Raw genomic sequence first — 19910 nt, forward strand, 5'->3', positions numbered from 1 at the left:
CTGTACTGTTAGGCATAGTCTATTAAGCATGCTTTAGTCTTTAAAAACAACACACATATTTTAATGAAAATGTGTTTTATTGCTCAAAAATGCTAACCATCATCTGAGCGTTCAGAGTCCTAATCGTTTTGCTGGTGGAGGGTCTTGCCTTAGTAACATAACAAACCACTAATCACAGATCACCATAACAAATATCACAATAATGAAAAAAGCTCGAAATCTTGTGAGCATTACCACAATGTGGCACAGAGACGCCAGTGAGCAAATGCTGTTGGGAAAATGCTGCCAACAGACTTGCTCGACCCAGCGTTCCCACAAACTTACAATTTGTAAAAAACACAAAATCTGCAGGGCGCAATAAAGCAAAGTGCAATAAAATGAGGCGTGCCTGTGTTGACACATGTGTTGGCACCAACAGAGGCGACTCAAAAACCTGTGGAATGATAGAAGGTTTACACAGAATTTGTGCTGTGGGATTTATTCCACTTATAGGAAATTCTAGAAGACGTAACATAATCTACAGTGGGGAAAAATCAGAACAGTGAATCAGAAGAGTGCATCGATGAGTGGGAATGGCTTGGAGGTTCAGTGAGAAGGGGCATGAGGGAACTTTCTGGGATCATGGTAACGTTCTGTATCTTGAGAGGGGTTTGGATCACACAAGTGTATGCATTTCTCAAAATTCAGTAAATGTACCCCTTTAATTAAGATTTTCACATTTTGGGTGGCTCGGTGGCTCAGGCAGTTAGAGTTCAGTGCTCCTAACTCCGAAGGCTTCCGGTTCGATTCCCACATGGGCCAGTGGGCTCTCAACCACAAGGTTGTCAGTTCAACTCCTTGAGTCCCGCAAAGGATGGTAGGCAGCGCCCCCTGCAACTAGCAACGGCAACTGGACCTGGAGCTGAGCTGCGCCCTCCACAACTAAGACTGAAAGGATAACAACTTGAAGCTGAATGGCACCCTCCACAACTAAGATTGAAAGGACAACAACTTGACTTGGATAAATAAATAAATAAAGATTTTCACATTTTGTTGTATATAGATTTCACCTCAAAACAAACAACCGAAAAATGATCAACAAATATCAAACTCCAGTTAGTGGTATGTATGTAGACTTATTTAGGAGGGAGTGTACTAATAATTGCAGATAAAATTTAATTTGAAATGAACCAAAAATAAGATAAATGAAGGGATGCATGGAGGGATGGATTGGTAAATAGATATGGGATAAAGCAAGGATAGAAAAATGTTAATTGTAGTGTCTAGGTGATGTGTACAGCAGTGTTGGCTAAAAAATTCTTTCAACTTTGCTGCATGTTTTAAATCTTTAATAATAAAATGTTTTTTAAAAATACTAAAAGAAAAAAATCTGACACATGCTACAACATGGATGAACCTTGACGATATTATGCCAAGTGGAATAAGCCAGTCACAGAAAAACAAATGCCGTGTGATGCTACTTATACGTGGTACCTAAAGTAGTCAGAATCAGAGGGTTGAGTTCTCCATTTCTCCTTTCTAGTGGGTTAGAACTCAGACTTCACAAAAAGGACAGGAGAGATGAATCTGAATGGCTGAAACCTAAACCTCAATCAATACTTGCCTTGTAAAATTTCCAGTGACCGCATTATTCACAGATTTAAAACAGGCTAACATACAAACAACTTAGGCACAGGTGGAAATGATGTGAGCTGGGAAACTGTCAGAAGACTCCAAAATGGCGTTAGTGAAGACAATGACACTAGTGATCAAAATGCAGGCAAAAACGATGAAATAAAATTTTTATGTGAAATGTAAGAGTGCGAGAAGTAATATTCGAAATCAATGTATTTTCTGCAACTTGAAATTTTTAAATAGGTATAACAAGAGTAACAAAATAAATAGTAAGGTACACGTGTGACTTTTCTAGTCTCTTCAAAGTTTGTATGTTCAAGTAGGGCATTTTAAAAAAATATACTGTGTTTTGAGGACATTCTCAAAGGGGGAAAGAGAGGACTTGCCTTGTATTTGAGGTCATTTCATTACATGAGGGCTTGAGAAGCGGGGTAGGGTGCAGGCAGAGGTCTGGGCCCTCACTTGGCAATGTTACCCTCTCCCCCTTTCCCTACCAAGTGGAGCAGGATTCCCAGGACTGACGATAACAAAGCAAAAGCCTGGAGGTTGGAGAGGGGCCAGGGCACAGAGTACAAGCCTCCTTCCATTCTCCCGGGGGAGCCCACAATTAGTATGGCTTGGAAAAAGTGACGGTGGAAAAAGCAAACGCTGGCAGGGCCACATGGTGGGTGAAAACTCCCTGCAGAAGAACAGTTTTCCCCTGAGTTGGGCAGAGGCTTGTTCTTAGGGAAGAAGCAACGTGACCTGATGTGCCTGCCCTGGGCAACCTGCAGTGGCTCAGGGAGAATGTGTCTGTCGGGGCCTGGGCTTGCTGGCCCGGCACATTGAGTGTCTTTGATCTAAGATCTGACGGCCCTCCCAGCACCCTCCTCCCTCTCTCCCTCCCTCCCTCTAGGATGCAGAGGCTCAAAGCGCACTCCGGAATGACCTGGATGTTTATTCAGGGGTAGGGGTGAGCAGGGCCTCTCGGAAAAACCTGCCCTTGGTGCGTAGTCTGGAAGGCAAAGAGATGTGGAGACACCCCCTGCCTCGCTCCTCCAGGAAACTCAAAATGCAACGTTGGAGGGACTTGCCCAAGTGGTTACTCTCTACTGAGAAACGAACCACACAGCCCATTAGAAACCATGTGACATGTTGATGGCCATTTTGACATGGCTGTTTGATGCGGCAAACGTTTTTAAAATGTGTTATTAAGCAGTATGTACAATTTAATCAGCTAGCCTCATCCCTTGCCCTCAGCCCGTTCCTGACCCTCACTCAGTCTCTATTCTCTCCAATGCGTAAAGGAAGGTGGGTGTGGGGTAACAGCCAGGCTGAAGCTCGGGACATTTGGGAACTGAGGAAGCATCAGGAGCAGGGTGAGAGATGGTGTGAGGCTCAGGCTTCACACATTCTTGGCAAACACAGTGTTTTGGGATCAAGTCACAATATGTTATACTCAGAACACACTTCTCTAAATCAGAACAGGTCTAGTGGGGGATGTGTGGGCAGGATTTGCCAACAATAAAGAGTTGTGTGGGGAGTGACCCAGGGAGAGACTGAGGGGCCCCTGCTCACCTGTGTGTCTGCAGAGGCCCAGAGAGCAGCCACCGCTGGAGCCGCCTTAAACACCCACGCCTCGCTCTCCCAGCCGACACGCTTTGCCCAGGCTCAGGAGGATACGGTGTTGTCAAATGCCACTGTCTCCCTCCAGGCAGACCGACTGTGGGGACAGAGTCCCAGAGAACAGTTTCCCAGGCTCTCGGCCTCACGTGGTGAGGTGCTGGCTTGGGTAGTGAATGACCATCACCTGTGACTGGTTGGCCATCAGCTGTAACCGGTCAGCCAATTGGCTACTGATGTAACTGCGAGGATGCGTTGATTGGTTGGTTAGTTGGTTGGCAGGCAGAGAAGTGAATCCCTGCCTGTGGATGGTGTGGCTACTACTGTGTGTGTCTCGCCCGGCCGCCAGCAAGAATATAGTGGTATGACGCCCCTACCTATGGTTTCGTGGGTGTTCCTTTTTGGCCTCGCCCTATCCTGCGTTCTTATATGGAGAGCGGGAGCTGAGACCCCGCAGGCCGCCCCCCACGACAAATGGTGCAGCGAGCAGGGTATGGTGCCGGCCAAAACCTACCAAAGCTTGGTGGAGCAGTGTGTGCGTGTAAAAGTTCAGTTTCAGAAGGCCTGAGAGGAGTTGCACCAGGAATGGGAGGTGCGCTCTGCCTGGGAGACTCGAGCCTCCAGATGGTACACCTCCCTCCTGGCCATAAAAGGCGTCACCTTCCTTTCAGTAATGTGCTGCGGCCTTAGGCTCCGAGGGTTGTGGACATCTTGCACGGAGGCCTCCACCCAATCGGATGCCTGGCACGGCGAGCAAAACTCCGGCCAGGTAGGAATGGAGTCTGACTCTTGGCAGGAGGACAGGTGGCCCCCACACAGTGTGAGGTGCCCAGTGGCCACTGTTCTCAGGAGTTGGACCCCCAAGGAGGGGTGGGAAGACATGGATGGCTCTCCAGCCAGGGTGGAGAGGGCCATGCAGGCTCTGGCTGAGCGGTTGCGGGAGGAGGAGAAGGCTACAGCCGGCCGCGTGGGCTGGATGTTCCTCACAGCCTTGAGTCTCAATACGGAAAATGCGCTTAATGAAATGGCCCAGGTGCCAGACCAGGTGTCCCGGTTGGAGGCGCTGGAAGCTCGGGTCTGCCTGTTAGAAGAGGGGCCCCAAGGTGGAGACTCTGAGGCAGAGGCGGAGGAAGTGAGTGGAGACAATGTAGCTCCCAACCCCCAAGCCTGGCCAATCTTGAAGCAAAGGGTAAAACGTGAGCAACCTTTGGGCCCGTTGCTGCCGGCAACCCAGCTATGACTGAGTTCACAACCCACACCCCTTACACTCCCACTGAGTTGCAGGAGCTGGCGAGGCGGTACAGACAGCGCCCTGGAAAGCCAGTCTCGGCTTGGCTACTATGTTTATGGGATGAGGGATGAGACAGCATTCTCTGCTCCCCAGGCGAGATGGAAAAGCTAGCCTTCATGACAGTGCATCTGTCCCTGCGACAAAGGTTACAGAACTGCCAGAGGTTGGGCCAAAACCAGGGCAATCATTCTCTAATGGAGTGGCTCACTGCTGTGGTACGCACCGTATGGGGACAGGCTGGCGAGCTGTCAGACACTGTGACTCAATGGCAGTCATATACGGAACTTACGCAAATCATCTGTAAAATGGGTTATGAGACATGCTATTTTCAACCTTAACATGCAGGGGCCGGATGACGGGCTTTTTACAGCCAGCATGAGAGATCTGGTTTTGGATACTGCACCAGCGAGTGCTTTTGGATCCTTGGTTGCCATTCTTACGCCCTATGTGGGGCGACGGACCCATGAAGTTACAACTGCCATGGCCACCCTATGGGATGTTGAAAGCCGGAGGCGAAGGAAGTTAAGACAGGAGTTCTGTGCAGTTGAGACCTGGAAGCCCAAATCAAAAGTAAAGGGGCGAGGTCGCGGGCCTCAGAGAGTAACACGCGCACAGATGTGGCGTGATCTCGTGGCAGCAGGGGTCGATCGGAAGAAAATAGACCAACAACCCAATGCACTCTTGTTGGAACTTTGGAAACAGTTGCGTCCAGAACAACAATTCCAGAGAAGCCTAAAGGAAAAGTCTGGGAAAACACGACTCATGTGCCTCCAGGACTTCATGCAACCTCTTGAGGCCGACTTCTTCCAGCTTGATTAGTGGTGGGGCCAAGGTACCTGGTCAGAGGGGACGAGCAGGGACCAGAGGCCCCACGTGGAACTGTCCATACATTGGTCCCCTTCGAATGTGCAGAGGGTTTTGACCCTAGTTGACACTGGCACAGACTGCAGTCTTGTCTATGGGAACCCAGAACTGTTCCCCAGACCAGCAATCTGCATTGATGGCTACGGGGGAAAGACTGTGACTGTGAAAGCCGTTTCCTTACCACTGGGTATAGGAAAGCTTCCCCCTTGTACCTACAAGATTTATGTCTCCCCCGTTCCGGAATATATTCTAGGGGTGGACGTGCTACATGGCCTCAGTTTACAGACGTCGGTTGAGGATTTCCATCTCCGGATCCTAGTGGTGAAAGCGGTGACACCTGGGAATGCTCACACCCTCCTCAAGTGTTTCTGCAGCTCTGGCATTGTTACAGTGCGATAGTACCACCTGCCAGGAGCAGATAGGAGATTGGTCGTACAATATTGGAATTGGAGAAGGCACATATTGTGAGGCCAACGCACAGTCCCTTTAACTTCCCAGTATGGCCTGTCAAGAAGCCAGATGGGACCTGGTGAATGACTGTGGACTATAGGGAGTTAAATAAGGTGACACCACCCTTGCACGCGGCAGTGCCTTCAATACATGATTTGATGGATCATCTGACTGTCCGCCTGGGAACATATCACTACGTAGTGGACTTGGCCAATGCTTTTTTCTCCATTGACATTGCACCCAAGTGTCAAGAGCAGTTTGCTTTTACTTGGGATGGGCAGCAGTGGACTTTTCCAGTCGTTCCACAAGGATACTTGCACAGCCCCACTCTCTGCCACGGGCTCATGGCCCAGGATTTGGCACAGTGGGATCACCCATCCTCTGTGGCCTTGTTTCATTATGTTGATGCTTGTCGTGTAGATTATGAGGCGAGACCTTGGAGGGGTGAAGTGTGGGGACAGAGTCCCAGAGAACAGTTTCCAGGCTCTCGGCCTCACGTGGCGAGGTGCTGGCTCAAGTAGCGAATGACCATCAACTGTGATTGGTTGGACATAAGCTGTAACCGGTTAGCCAATTGGCTACTGATGTAACTGCGAGGCTGCGTTGATTGGTTGGTTGGTTGGTTGGTTGGTTGGTTGGTTGGCAGGTTGGCAGGCAGAGAAGCAGACGGCGGATTGCGGATCGCGTGGGTACTACTGTGTGTGTCTCCCCCGGCCGCCAGAGAGAATATAGTGGTATGACTCCCCTATCTATAGCTCCGTGGGTGTTCCTTTTTGACCTAGCCATATCCTGCATTCTTATGTGGGGATCGGGACCAGAGGCCCCGCAGGCTGCCCCACACGACACTCACCCAGCCCAAACGTTCCAAAGGACCAAAGCTCTGGGCCTCTGATGAGCCACAGCCCCGCAGAGCAAAGCCCGCCCCTCCTCAGGGCCTTACATTCCAGCCAGGCTGGAAGCTTTCACCAGGAGCCAATAGCCGCTGGAATAGCCAGTTCTGGGACGCCATACCAGCACCAGGAAGAAAAGCTCAGAGGCACCCCGCAAAGCTGGTGCAAAGCTTGAGTAAATCCTAGATCTGACTGACTTCCTTTAAAAAGTGACAACTTTTTTTAAGCAATGACAACTGGTTAGCCCAAGTTTTAATGAACTTATACTAAAAATGCCCCACTACTGCTAATAAAAATCACACATTGACAAAGACAGTCAATCTGTCAATTTATTTACTGATTATATGTAGACCACAACATTAAAATAATGAAAGATCACTATAAAATGTGCTGCCGGAAACTTTTACGGCATTGCTGTCTTCTTCACAAACTCTTTGTTCCCACAGCAGCAGCATGTTGGCAAAATGTTTTCATCATCCTCAAGTTTCTGATGTCTCGGGCAGTTCGGCACAGTGCTTGAGACCTGGGTTCAAATCCCATAAGATCCCTCTATAACAAGGAAATAACTACGGCGCTTACTTCATAGTGTAATTCTGATACGTAAGGATGCTCAGAACAGTGCCTTAGCACATAGTAGGTGCTCAATAAATGTTGCTATTGTTCCTGTGCAATATAATGACTGATTTTTTATCCACACTTTTCCAGTCAAAATATATACATACTGTTTGCTTTCCAAAAACATCATTACAAAACAAGATTCAGAATAGGAAGATAATGCAACACATATATTTCAAGACTAAGATTCACCTTTTCTTCCAGAACAGAGGCTTTTTTTCTGAAGAAGGTCCCCTCAGATGAGTAACATTTCTTGTCTCCTGGTCTAGAAGAAGATGCCCAGTTGTTAGCATATCAAAGTCCAGGGACTAACTCAGTGGCCTCCCAAACTACGGCCAGACAGGGTTTGAAAATAAAGAAAACTCTTTTTCCAAATAGCCCTGCCATGCAATCTTCAAAACAACATAGAAACAAGGTCAACTCGACTCTTGGAGCATTTGGGCTGCAGGCAAAACCCACTGCGATACCAAGAGGGATAAAAAATAGATTATGTATGTACTGATCTAATGGTTCCTTTTTCCCATTGTGTCTGAAATTTTATTGAGGTCTGTTAGGAAGATCTGACATCAGTAAGGGAGCCCAGCACTCTCGCTGGCAGGAAAAAATGGCAACATGATGGAATCCTCCTGAAATCTGTAAGCTGGGAACCAGGAGGTGTTAGTGGGTAAAGCTTGGAGGAAAGAGTCTGTTACTGAATTTGGACTCGGGGGATGGGGTTTCCCCATTAGCAGCTCCATGCAAATCCAGTTCTGCATCTTTCTAGTAGTGTGTGGAGGGCATGGCTGGCATGCACCATTTCTAGACACTTCCAACACAGCTGGGAGAGTAAAGAATGTTCTTGGAGTAGCTAAAGGAATAGTTGAAGAATATGGGAATATACTTCTTTCTGAGTATTTCTGAGGAGGGTGTTAACTACCCAACCTTGAAGGCAGATGAAAGCTCACACACACACACACACACACACACACACACACACACACACACCACTGTCTAGATTAAACAGTTCAAGTAAATTACAGACAATATAACATTAAAGATGACATAAGTGGGTGGGATCTGTGTCCTCGCCCAGAAGTGGGTAACCCAGAGCCCCAAGCCTCTAACACCAAATGAACCACTTTGGGTTTTCTCACTTGCTTCCCCTCTGCCTTTAGACTTTCTCTGGTTCTACACCCCTCTCGTCCTTACCTTCCTCACTACACTTACTGTTTTATTTCTACTGAAGAATCATCCTGGTATTATGGAAAGAGAACTGACTAGAAATCAGATGTCTCTTCTAGCTCTGCCATCCATTGGCTGTGGGACTCCAGGAAAGATATCTGCGTCTCTGATGTGTTTATTTATCCGTAGAGATAACCAGTATTTACTGAGTGATTATCATGTCCCAAGGCAAGTGCTAAGTGCCATAAATTACCTTATTTAGGTGAGGTCAATACCACTTCCATTACCACATAAGTAAATGTGCTCCAGAGAAGTTAAGTTCACAGCCAGGAAGTATCAAAGCCAAGAATTAAGATTCCAGAGCTTCTTTCTTTCCCTGGCATCATGCTTCCTGGAAGAATTAATAATGGGCCACCTGAAAGTCTAACTAACAGCAAGTGATCTAGGATAAAGCATGTCATCAATAATAAATAAAAAGTTGATTTAAATTTCCTTTATTATAGGGAACAATAAGGCCATCTGTCCTGTCTACCTCAGAAAACTGTCCTAAAAATCAAATGGTAAATAGATTTTCTAGGGCCATTATAAACTGTAAAGTGCTGTACAGAAATGAGGCATCCTTCCTAAGTCCCCCACCCACCAGGGGCAAACGCAACACTGGTGGCTCAGGGACAGAGAGGTTACTCAACTCTGCCCTGAGATGAGACTGGCTTTGGAAGCCAAGACTCTAGTAAGTGCCAGGAAAGAGAATCCCAGGAAAGTGGTTCGGACACTTCTCAGCCTTCACAGGACCCTGGGGCCCCGGCTGGCCTCCGCAGGGGGAAGGCAAAGGGGGGTTGGCAGTTCCTGGCGGTAATGCCAAATCCACAGGAGCCCAGCGCATGACAGTCACATGTCTGTTCTCAACAGTATTGCCTGGTACTAACCTAAGCTTTTAGAAGGCTGCTTGTGTCGGTTTAAATTAACTCAGAACAGAGACACACCTTAGGAGATGCTGTGAGGGCTGAAGATGAAGATACTAGGGGCATCTCTACTTCACCCATCCACCCTCTCATCTTTAAAACAACGAGGGTGTTGTTTTGTTTTCACATTAATCATCAGCCCTTTGAATTCAGCTAAAATCTTCCAAAAACAATTAATCCCAAAGTAAAACCATCACTGATAAAGAATCAGAATTATCCTGACATTTTAGAGAGTGGTCCTAAGAAGCAGACAGATGGGGTAAATGAAAGCTCCCTTGAATCCAGTCTCTCCCCTCCACAGCATCTGTCAAGATCCCAAATCAAGAACGCCATAATGGTTAACTCAATATACCTAAGAACAGGGTTCCTTCTAAGAGGTTTCCATGCATTGACCAGTGGTTTTCAAAGTGTAATCCCTTGACCAGAACTTGTTAGAAATGCAAATTCTCAGGTTGCTTGCCAAACTTACTAATCAGAAACTCCAAAGGTGAGGCCCGGGAGTCTGTGTTTTAGCAAGACTCCAGGTGACTTTGGTAGTAACAGAATCATCTGGAAAATTGGGGTAAAATACTAAGACCCCATACTCAACAAGCCTGGGCTTCTGGAATTAGCTCTCCAGGTAATTATGATAAACAACAAAATTTGAAAACCACTGATCCTAACAAATGAAAAGACTGAGTTAGAGGCAAACAGTGGTGGAGGGATTAACAACCCACCACAGTGGTATAAACTTGACTTTAAACTGAAAACATCTGATCAGCAGCAACAGCAAGAAACATTATCTAAACCTAAGCAGAGCCTCCAAAAAATACCTTCCATACTTTCCCACTGAAGCCCTAAACTGCCCTTCTTTTTCTGTTAAATGGGTATATCAACTTAATGGTTAGTCAACAAGTTACTCGTTATTAAGTATACCTTTAGGTGAGCATTTAAATAACCCAGTCTTCTTCTTCTCTCCTGTTAAACTGTCTATTGTCAGTTAACTTGCAGGCCCCTGACCTTGAATCCAAGTGGTTAGAGGAAAAGTTTTCCTCCCTATAATGGTAACCTTATCAGAAGCCACAAAGGACTTAAATGAAAACCAAGAAGCAGACAATGAAATGAGGAAGACAATGTTCCAAGACCCCCATTTAACAAATATCGGTTGTACTTTGAAACTACCTATTTCAGGACATGCCTTTCCAAATGTTAAAACAGCAGGACAAGAAAAGATGGGAAAGAAAGGGATACAACTGAAAAATTGAAAGATCCCAAATAATTTTAACACATATTATTAACCAAAAATCACTTGAATCAATAATATCAAAGTCTCTCCATATCTAGAGGAATTTCTAAGAAAAGCTGGGAGCCTCAGATAACCTACTGCGGATTATTACACAATGGACAGGAAGCTGTGGAAGGTTTTTTTGTTTCATATGGTTCTTTGTTTATTCTGAGATGTGCTTTTATTGAAAATGGATCAACCTGGTCCTTCCTTTCTACCACTGAGTGGGGCCCAAAAGCTCTGAAAAGAAACAAACATACAAAACAGCCATGCTTAATATATGCCAGGTCCCCACTTAGGTTTTGACACCGTATCTCATTTAATTTTCACAACAATATGATGAGTAGGGAACCAATCACCATCCTTAATAAAATAATTCTCAGCAGCTCAAAGCATTTAAATTTAGATAAGGAGAGACAGCTGGCCTTACTGGCCTGACTGCATCCTGAGTTTTACTTTCTCCTTAAGGTTCTCTGGCTTTAATATGACCACAGTCATATCCAAGGTGACTGTTTCTTCCTGAATAACCTGACCCCTCCTTCCCAGGAACAATGCACTTTGCCTTGGTTCCCCTGATCATAGATGGGACAAAATAAAACTCTCAAAGGACTTTCCCAAATAATAAACTAAAAGCCTAACAAATGGGAAATAAACACACAACACTGAAGTAGTGCAGAGAAGTGGATACGAATATAGTTCTAGAGCTAGACTATAGTTCTATAGTCTGTACTAGTTCTATACTAGTCCTACAGAGCTAGACTACCTGGGCCTAAAGTCTGCCTGTCATTTAGTAGCAGTATGACTAGTTACGTAACCTCTCTGTGCCTTAATAGCCTCATGAGTATTAATAAAATCACAATAAAATTACGCATCCTACCATCTTATGAAATAGCATCTGGCACATAGCACACATGTATATATTCAGCTTGGCTTGCAAAGCACAAGTTTTAGTTTGCAGCATAGCTACTTTGCTCCTGGATTCACAAGTTCTGTGCTGTTCTATCTGGTATGTGGAGAAATCCAATCTGGTCCAACAATGGGCCACCCAGCTTCACAGATGAGGGCAACTCACCTCAGTTTTTACAGATGATGAAACTGAGCCTCATCTACAATTCCAGCTATCTACACCCACCACACTTCAACTGTTTAAGCTCAATACCATTTTTCTTTTTACAAAAAAGAGTAAAATATTTAAAAATAAGTAACTTTGCATAAGCATCCTAGGTGAAAAAAATGCAGAATGTCATTTTTAATTGGAGATGTTCTTTACGGGAAAATGAAAAAAAAAAAGAAAATAAAAAAAAAGAAAAATTGTACCAATTCTTGTATAATCAAAAAGTTAAAGTTAATAGTATTTCCAAGGTATATTCATCAAATTTAGAACAGAAATTAATTCAATGCAAATTCCTAGAAATTGATTTGCAGGTATTACGTGTGAATTAATTGCAATATCTGAATTTTCTGTCGACATCATCAAAAATGTGAGAAAAAAAATATGGTATATCTTCCATGAATGCATATATGTGTAACTCAATTGATATCACACACACAACACATTAATATTGAAGAGTTTCACAAAGGAATTCCATGTTTTATCCAATGTAACTATGATAGACCATAAGATTATATAAAAACTAAATTTGCATCCTACACATTAGAGAATATTAAACCTCCAGGTAGTACTTTAATAATGTCTTACACTTGTACAGTACTTAGCGTTTACAGACCATTTTTGTCTCCATAAGTTCCTTTGAAAATTATGGCATAAGAGATGGTGTAATTCTATTTGTACTCATTTTAAATGAGCAGATAGTACAGGCTTAGAAAATATACATCTCCGGTCCTAGATTACAGAACTGAGCAGAACTCAGGTATCCTGATTTCGGGTCTGGTTCACTCTCCATTAATACCACAAAGACACAACCCATGAGTGGAAAAAACTAACATATTTTACAATGACAAATCCCCCATTGCAAGGACAATGTGTGTATATCTTCTTTCCATTTTTGTTTTAAAAGGTTGTTTGAATGAAACAAGAACAAATAAAAGCTCGTGAGTAAACTCACAATATTTTTTACAAGAAAATTCTCAAGGGAATAAGGATACATGTATCCTTACCTCTCATGAGTCAAAGTGTAAGCCGATCCCCCTCCCCACCAACCCCATCTTTTTCTCCAGGGGAACCAACATTGCCCACTGAATCCACTGAACCCTCTTGAAAACTCAACAGACAATAGCAGTGAGCTCTACAACCTTGCTTGGGGTGAAGTAGGAATCCATGTATGAGAACAAAAGCCTAGTGTGAGAGATTTTTTAAATTACAGGTACCCATGAAGGACTTTTCCTCCCGCGTATGCAAAATAGGACCTGCGCTATGAAATGGACCCTTTGAATACATCAAACTAAATATTGAAAAGTTTCACTATTCCCTTCAAGTTCAGCTGAAGAAATTCAGAGATCTGGCTCAGGCATAATATTGAATATTTATTTGCATAGCACTTTACAGTTTCAGAGTACTTTCCACATGCATTGTGTCTAGTGAGATGCTATTATAATCCCTATGTCACAGATGATACAGTTGAGGCACGAGGACAGTATCCTGCCCAAGATAACAATGAAAGCAGCAGATGGAGACTCAGACCCACGTCTGACTCCAAATCTTGTGTGTGTTTTCATTTCTCCCTTGTTACCGATGCTAAAAATGTCTTCTCCCAACTACACGCCCCCAAGTCCCTTCAGAAAAGACTAGTTCAAATACTGGTTTCCCTCACACGTGGAACTAAATGTTGGACGAGCAGGAAATCTCCTGCCCTTCTCCCAGTACCCTGGGAGGAGACGGGAAAGTGCGCCTCCTTTATCCTGTTCTTTCCAAGACAACAAGGGAGACTTCTCCCCGTGGTGCCGTCGCCAGAACAAAGATGGGGACAGGATCCTTAGGGCCTTGCCAGCTACTGTTTAAACCCCTGTGAAATATGGTCCTTCTGAAATAACCCCCTATTGAACCAGAAAGGAGTTTCAACTTGTAAAAGAAGTTACTGGCAAGCGGACAGGAAAAGCGAAACCCCGTTGGGAGACAGAGCCCTCATTTCTCCCCCTGAAGGTAAAAAGTCCCCCATGGGTCTGCAGGCAGCAGCTGTCCGCGACCCCTCGCGTTGATAAGGAGACTTACCCATGGCGCTGCGGCTTCGGGGCAAGTCGGGCTGGCACACGCTGCCCGCCCGCTTCAGCACCGCGGACAGCTCCGGACTCGCCAACTTCGCTCTCCCTTCCAGGCTCCCCGCTGCGGGCCGAGCCTCCCAGGCTGCGGGCGGGGTGGGCGTCTCTCCACTCCCGCGTCCAAGCTTGCGGATCTTGGAGAAAGCGAATCGGTCTCTGCGAGCAGCAGGAGCAGCCGGTGGCACCTCGGGCTGCGGGGGTGACGAGTCCAACTGCACTACGGTGTTGCGGGACCGCGCCAACGCCGAGGAGACCGAGCCCATCTCAGCGGGCCGGGCTGGGCCCAGGTGAGCGGCCGTGGCTCCCCGTGGGACCCACACCCTTTGCCTGCCAAAGGCTTACTCCCTCCTCGCACTAAAGCGCCCCCAGAGGCTGCTCCGCCTCTGACCCCACGGGTTGCAGCCCCTCCTTGACGGAGGAGGAGGCTGCAGAGAGGGCTGCGCGCCCACCTCAGGTGGACGGATAACCCGGGCGGTGTCCGCGCCTGTCTGACAGTTCCGGGTGGATGGGGCCGGTTGGAGGGATCCGTGTGCACAGGTTGTCCGGAGACTTCACTGGGGGTGGGGAGAGGGAGGGGCGTGGCATTAGCGAGGGATACTTTTGTATCTACTTTCTGCACTTGATTCACCTGGGACCAAAAGCCGAGCACGTCCTTCCTGCTCCTCCCGACACAGCTGGGCCGCCTCAGTCCCCCAGGAGGATGGAGGGATTCGCAAGCTGGAGGAGGAGCCTACATTTGTTTTCTTCTCAATTTCCCTTCTTAGAGCCAATATCATTACTTCAGGCTGTGCTTTCCCGGAGAATCCAGTTCGCAGGTCCCGAGGAAGGTTTGGTAATCCGTCTTCCCAGAGTGCCTCCCCGCTTGCCTCTCACCCTGGGCTCTCCCCTCTGTGGGAACCAAGGCTGCCCACCCATCCTGTGGGGGCTTGAGGCCAGAGAGTGGTGGCGGTGCAACAGGGAGCCAGCCTGGCTAGTTCTCTGCGCTGGTGCCATTACGTCCCAGGGGCTCTCATGACAGGAAGTCAGAGCAGCTCCCTGGCTGCTCATAAGCCCCCCTCCCTATTCATAAGGGTGTCCTGCGGGCTGTCTCCCTTCTCTGACTGCAGTGGAAAGGTGGTGACCCGACTGTGGGACCAGAAGCAGGGTGAGCAGCCTGGGATTACGTCCCAGTTACCATCCTGTTACCCAGAGAGGTCTTGCACATGCTAATACAGCCGGTTAGTGGTGGAACTGGGTCTTGTGTCTGAGACTCTCTCCTCTTTCTAGATCCAATATCCTATCCACACTGCTCCCCATTCCAAAAGTTTTCAGCATTTGTGACAACATGGATGGATCTTGAGAGAGTAATGCTGAGCGAAACAAGTCAGACAGAAAAAGCAGAGAACCATGTGATTTCACTGATATGTGGTATATAAACCAAAAACAACAAAAGAACAAGACAAACAAATGAGAAACAGAAACTCATAGACACGGACAATAGTTTAGTGGTTGCCAGGGGGAAGGGGGGGGGGGGGGGGAGGTGAGGGTAAGGGGGATCGAATATATGGTGATGGAAGAACTGACTCTGGGTGATGAACATACAATGGGATTTATAGATGATGTAATACAGAATTGTACACCTGAAATCTATGTAATTTTACTAACAATTGTCACCCCAATAAATTTAATTTAAAAAAAAAAAATAGTTTTCAGGCATTGGATAAGGAAGCAAGATGACTGTGCAATACACAGCACAACTAAGGTTGGAATATGGGATAGGACAGTGACTTTATCAGGGATTCCTCAGCTGGCCTGAGCCCCAACCTGGCCTCCTCCTCATTCAGTGCCCAGCACCCTTTTTATGACAGCATGATATGACTCTGGACACTGTTACCTGTAAAATGGCTACAAAAGTATGTAAAGTAGTATTATGGAGGTGGCTTCCAGGTCAACAAACCCCAAGATGGGAAGAGAAGGGGGGAAAAAGGTTTTAGAATCCTCGACAACTAGTATTTAGAGTAGCGACAAGTCAGGCGATTAGCTGGGATGGGACGGTGTGGGTCCAACACAGCCTCCTGTCCTGGGCATCGTTTCCTGTGTGGTGGGCAGAAACTGAAATCCTAGTCCCCGAGCTAACATTACACGGAGGACCGCCACCATTTAGGGGACTGCACACCATGATCCCCACACCCTGCAAGGACCATGGGGAGTATCCTCATGCAACCCAGCTTCTCATGGCAGGAGAAAGGAATGCAGCAGGGTCCACCCAGCCATGTGTTTCTATGGCTACAGTAATTTTTTTATAATTTTAATCACCTTTTATTCTTGCCTTGCTTACCTGGTGGACAAGTGGGCCCTGCTAGAAATCCTCAGTCTCGGCAAAGGACCTTTTAGAAAGGGAGCTCCCTGGGCAGACAGTTCCTATCCTTGCACCTCGACTTCTCTGCAAACCTGCCCTAGGCATCGTTAGCAATGATATAAAGGTGGACATGGAACGAGGTAAGATGTTGTGGACCTACCCTCAGTGACCTATTCCACTGGCTGAACATACTGGGAAATACATAAACGTAATACTTCTGAATGGGATGGTGAAGGGCTGCTACCCTAAGCCCTCAGAGTCCCCCCTCCACACTGGCTAACCCAGGCCTTTCCCCAGGACACACACACACACACACACACACACACACACACTCCTCCAGGAGGGAGGCTCAGCTCAACTAAGAGTTTGGTTGTTGACATGGCTGCTGATAATCAGACTCTCCCAGTTCTGTCAGGGGAAGACAAGAGCCTAGGAAACTGAAACATTCTTCCGCCTCCTTCTCCACTTGGATTTTTTTTTAATGGGGCTGTGTATGGTCAGCTACAGCCTGGTGAGAGGAAGCTCCTAGAGATATGCCAGCTGTGGGCAATCTTGTTCTCATGGCCCTTGCCTGCCCTCTTATAGGCCTCTGACCTCATCTATCGGGGGCAGGAGAGCTCCCTCCAGATTTCCACCAGTGGGTGCTCAGCACGGTGTGCATTGAGGGCCACTGGAAAGTTCTGAGTCACCCATCAACATCCTGTGAGGATGTCACCAATCAAGTGACTTTGGATCCCAAAGGTTTTACCCTTGACAACGTTGAATTTTCCCTGTGCCCTATGCTCCTGGAAAACGATGAAGGCGGAGAAAGTTCCCCACCCTTTCATGTCCCAGAAGACAGCTTACTACAAACAAACAAACAAACAAAAACCCACCCTTCCCCAAAGGACTTAGATAAGACTCAAGGATGCCCCTTTGCTGATTACAAGGCTAGACACTGACCCTCCACGTTCCCGCGCTTTGCCTCATAAATGATTGGCTGCACTATTTCATTCCCACTGATTAACTGGACCAAATGCTTGTTAACCAAACTTTGGTTAAGCTTTTTTCTCTCCTTCCTCCAGGCCTCTGAACTTTGGCCCACTCTCAGCCTGAGCCAGCATACAGCCCCTCCTGAAAACAAGCTGGCCTCAGGATAAAATATTCTCTGATCTACCAGCCAACAGTGCTACCCTTTTATTCCACTCCCCACATCCAGTTCTTTCTAGCCTTGTTTACTCCTCTCTATAAAAGAAAACCTTTTCATCTCTTTAGACACTTGCATTCTCCTTAAACACTTGAATTCTCCCAATTGCGATAATCCTTTGCAATAATCCTTTCAAATAAAATCATTCTTTACTGAGTCCAGATTTGTTTTATTTGGCACCATCTTTAAGAGTTCTGTTGTATAATGTAAGTACCCCTGACAGGGCCCTTTAAGCGTCAATTAGCTAATATTTTTATGAAGATTAATTTACCCCTATTTAAGGAAAGGAGAGCAGGCAAGAATACTTAAAGAACTTACTGGGCACTAGACACAACCCTGGATAGTATATATACTTTATCTCATGTAATACAACAACATTATAATATAAATATTATCCTCATTTCTACAGATGAGAACATTGAATCTCAGAGATGTGAAATGATTTCCTCAAGACCTCCCAGAGGCCAGATTGGAGCCTAGCTCATTAACTCGGAATCATAGGCTTGACATAGATAATCACCCCCAAAGGAGCCTTGAAGATCCCAGAGTACAGCCTCCTCCTTGGTCAGGTTGGGGAAACTAGAATAAACCAGCATGTTGGTGGCAGCAGAGCAGAGTAGGGTCCAAATTTTTCAACCCCCGTCTCCATCACATTCCAGCACAGTCACAATTTTCACCGGCTTCACAGTCCTGTCTTGTCAAACTTATTCTAACTGCTCTCTGCTGAAGAGGTCTTAACAATTCCCAAGAAAATTCAGAGGGCTCCAGGGAAGGTTCCCAACTCGTGTAATCGAATGACTTAGGTCAAGTCACAACACACAGGAGCAGAGAAGCAACTCAGCTGAGCTCCTTTAATATCAATTGGGTATCAACAGCTTTTTATAGTCAACCAAACACAGAATTAGACATGGTGCCTGCCCAGTGGGGACTATGGAAGCATAATATAATTCTGGGCTCCTGAGCTGTACCCCAGGCATTGGCAAATAAAAGGGAAAATGCATGTAACTCAGCCTTGAAAGGTCAGAGGATGACCTGCTCCAGGGAAATCTGAGAGCCAGAGAAGGGTTGAGATGCAGCATCCTGGCATGATGACGTCATTGCTAAGCCTCTGGGTACAGTACCGGGACAAACATCTCAAGTATTGTTCTTAAAAACAATGACACAAGATGTTTCCCTGCTAGATGTTCCATCATTTCATTTGTCTTTGCAGTATGCTGGTAAATTACAAAGGTTAAAGGTATTATTCACCCTCATTCTATCCAAACAAAACAAAGGCTTAAAATGAATTGTCCAAGTAAGAGGTGGCTAAGGATGGATACCAACCTAGTTCGAGCTCTCAGGTCTTCTGACTCCAACCAATGTTCTGTCTACTGTAAAAATCAAAGAGAAAATTTAAGTTGGATCTCTGGGCCATCTATTCCAATTTACCATCCAGTGAAGGACTTCCTTCTATAGGGTTCTGACCAAAAAAAAAAAAAAGTAAAAGTAAAACTTACAGCCTTTAATTAATCTCTTAGTAATGGAGAGTTCATTACTTTTTATAATATTTTCCTTTTCTGATGATTAAAATGATGCACATTTAGGGTAAAATTTGGAAACTACATAAAAGCATAAAGAATAAAATTTAAATCACTCATAAACCCACCACAATGACATATCCTTTATTTTCCCCATGCTTTTAAAATACAAATGAAGCATATGTTGATTCTTAACATTTTAAAAGGCTTGAGAGTTTTATTTTCTTTCAAAAGAAGCATGGGTTCCCATAGGTTAAGATACACTGCCCACCACAATGAGATAGCACCTCATACCATTAGGATGGTGCTAACAAAACAAAAAACAACAACACAAAAAAACCCCAGAAAATAACAAGTATTAGTGAGGACATGGAGAAATTGGAACCATTGTGCACTCTTGGTAGGAATGTAAACTGGTGCAACTGCTATGGAAAACAGTATGGCAGTTCCTCAAAAAATTAAACATAGAATTACCATTTATTCAGCAATACCTCTTCCAGATATATACCCAAAAGAATTGAAAGCAGAGTCTCAAAGAGATATGTGTACACCCATGTTCATAGCAGCATTATTCACAATAGCCAAATGGTAGAAGCAACCCAAATGTCTATCAAAGATGAATAAGGAAAACATACTATCTACATATAATGGAATACTATTCAGCCTTGAAAAGGAAATAAAATTGACACATACTACAGTATGGCTGAACCATGAGGACATTATGCTAAGTGAAACAAGTCAGTCACAAAAGGACAAATACTATATAATTTCACTTACATGAGATACCTAGAATAGTCAAACTCAGAGAAACAGAAAGTAGAAGGGTGGTTGCCAGGGACCGGTGGGAAAGGAGACATGGAAAACCGATCCATGGGTAGAGTCTCAGTTTTGCAGGATGAAAAGTTCTGGAGATTGGTTGTACAACAATGTGAATATATTT

General features: G+C 45.6%; 1 protein-coding gene across 5 annotated transcripts in view; it reads right to left on the minus strand.

Moving 5' to 3' along the window:
* The window catches only part of PDE1C (phosphodiesterase 1C), a 485518-nt gene extending 466716 nt beyond the window's left edge, over positions 1-18802 (minus strand). For 2 of the 5 annotated variants that reach the window (XM_074340966.1, XM_074340967.1), the window contains exons 1-2: positions 18777-18795; positions 13883-14483 (exon numbers count right to left, since the gene is read on the minus strand). In XM_074340966.1, coding sequence (XP_074197067.1) covers positions 13883-14192 — 310 coding nt within the window. In that variant the 5' untranslated portion in view covers positions 14193-14483; positions 18777-18795. Of the gene's footprint in view, positions 1-13882; positions 14484-18776 lie in introns of those variants that run through there. The other 3 variants (XM_074340964.1, XM_074340965.1, XM_074340968.1) reach the window with 3 other exon arrangements.
* Positions 18803-19910: the final 1108 nt, after the last annotated feature.

Source organism: Rhinolophus sinicus, linkage group LG09 (genome assembly GCF_036562045.2).
Source record: "Rhinolophus sinicus isolate RSC01 linkage group LG09, ASM3656204v1, whole genome shotgun sequence".
Classification (NCBI taxonomy): Eukaryota; Metazoa; Chordata; class Mammalia; order Chiroptera; family Rhinolophidae; genus Rhinolophus; species Rhinolophus sinicus.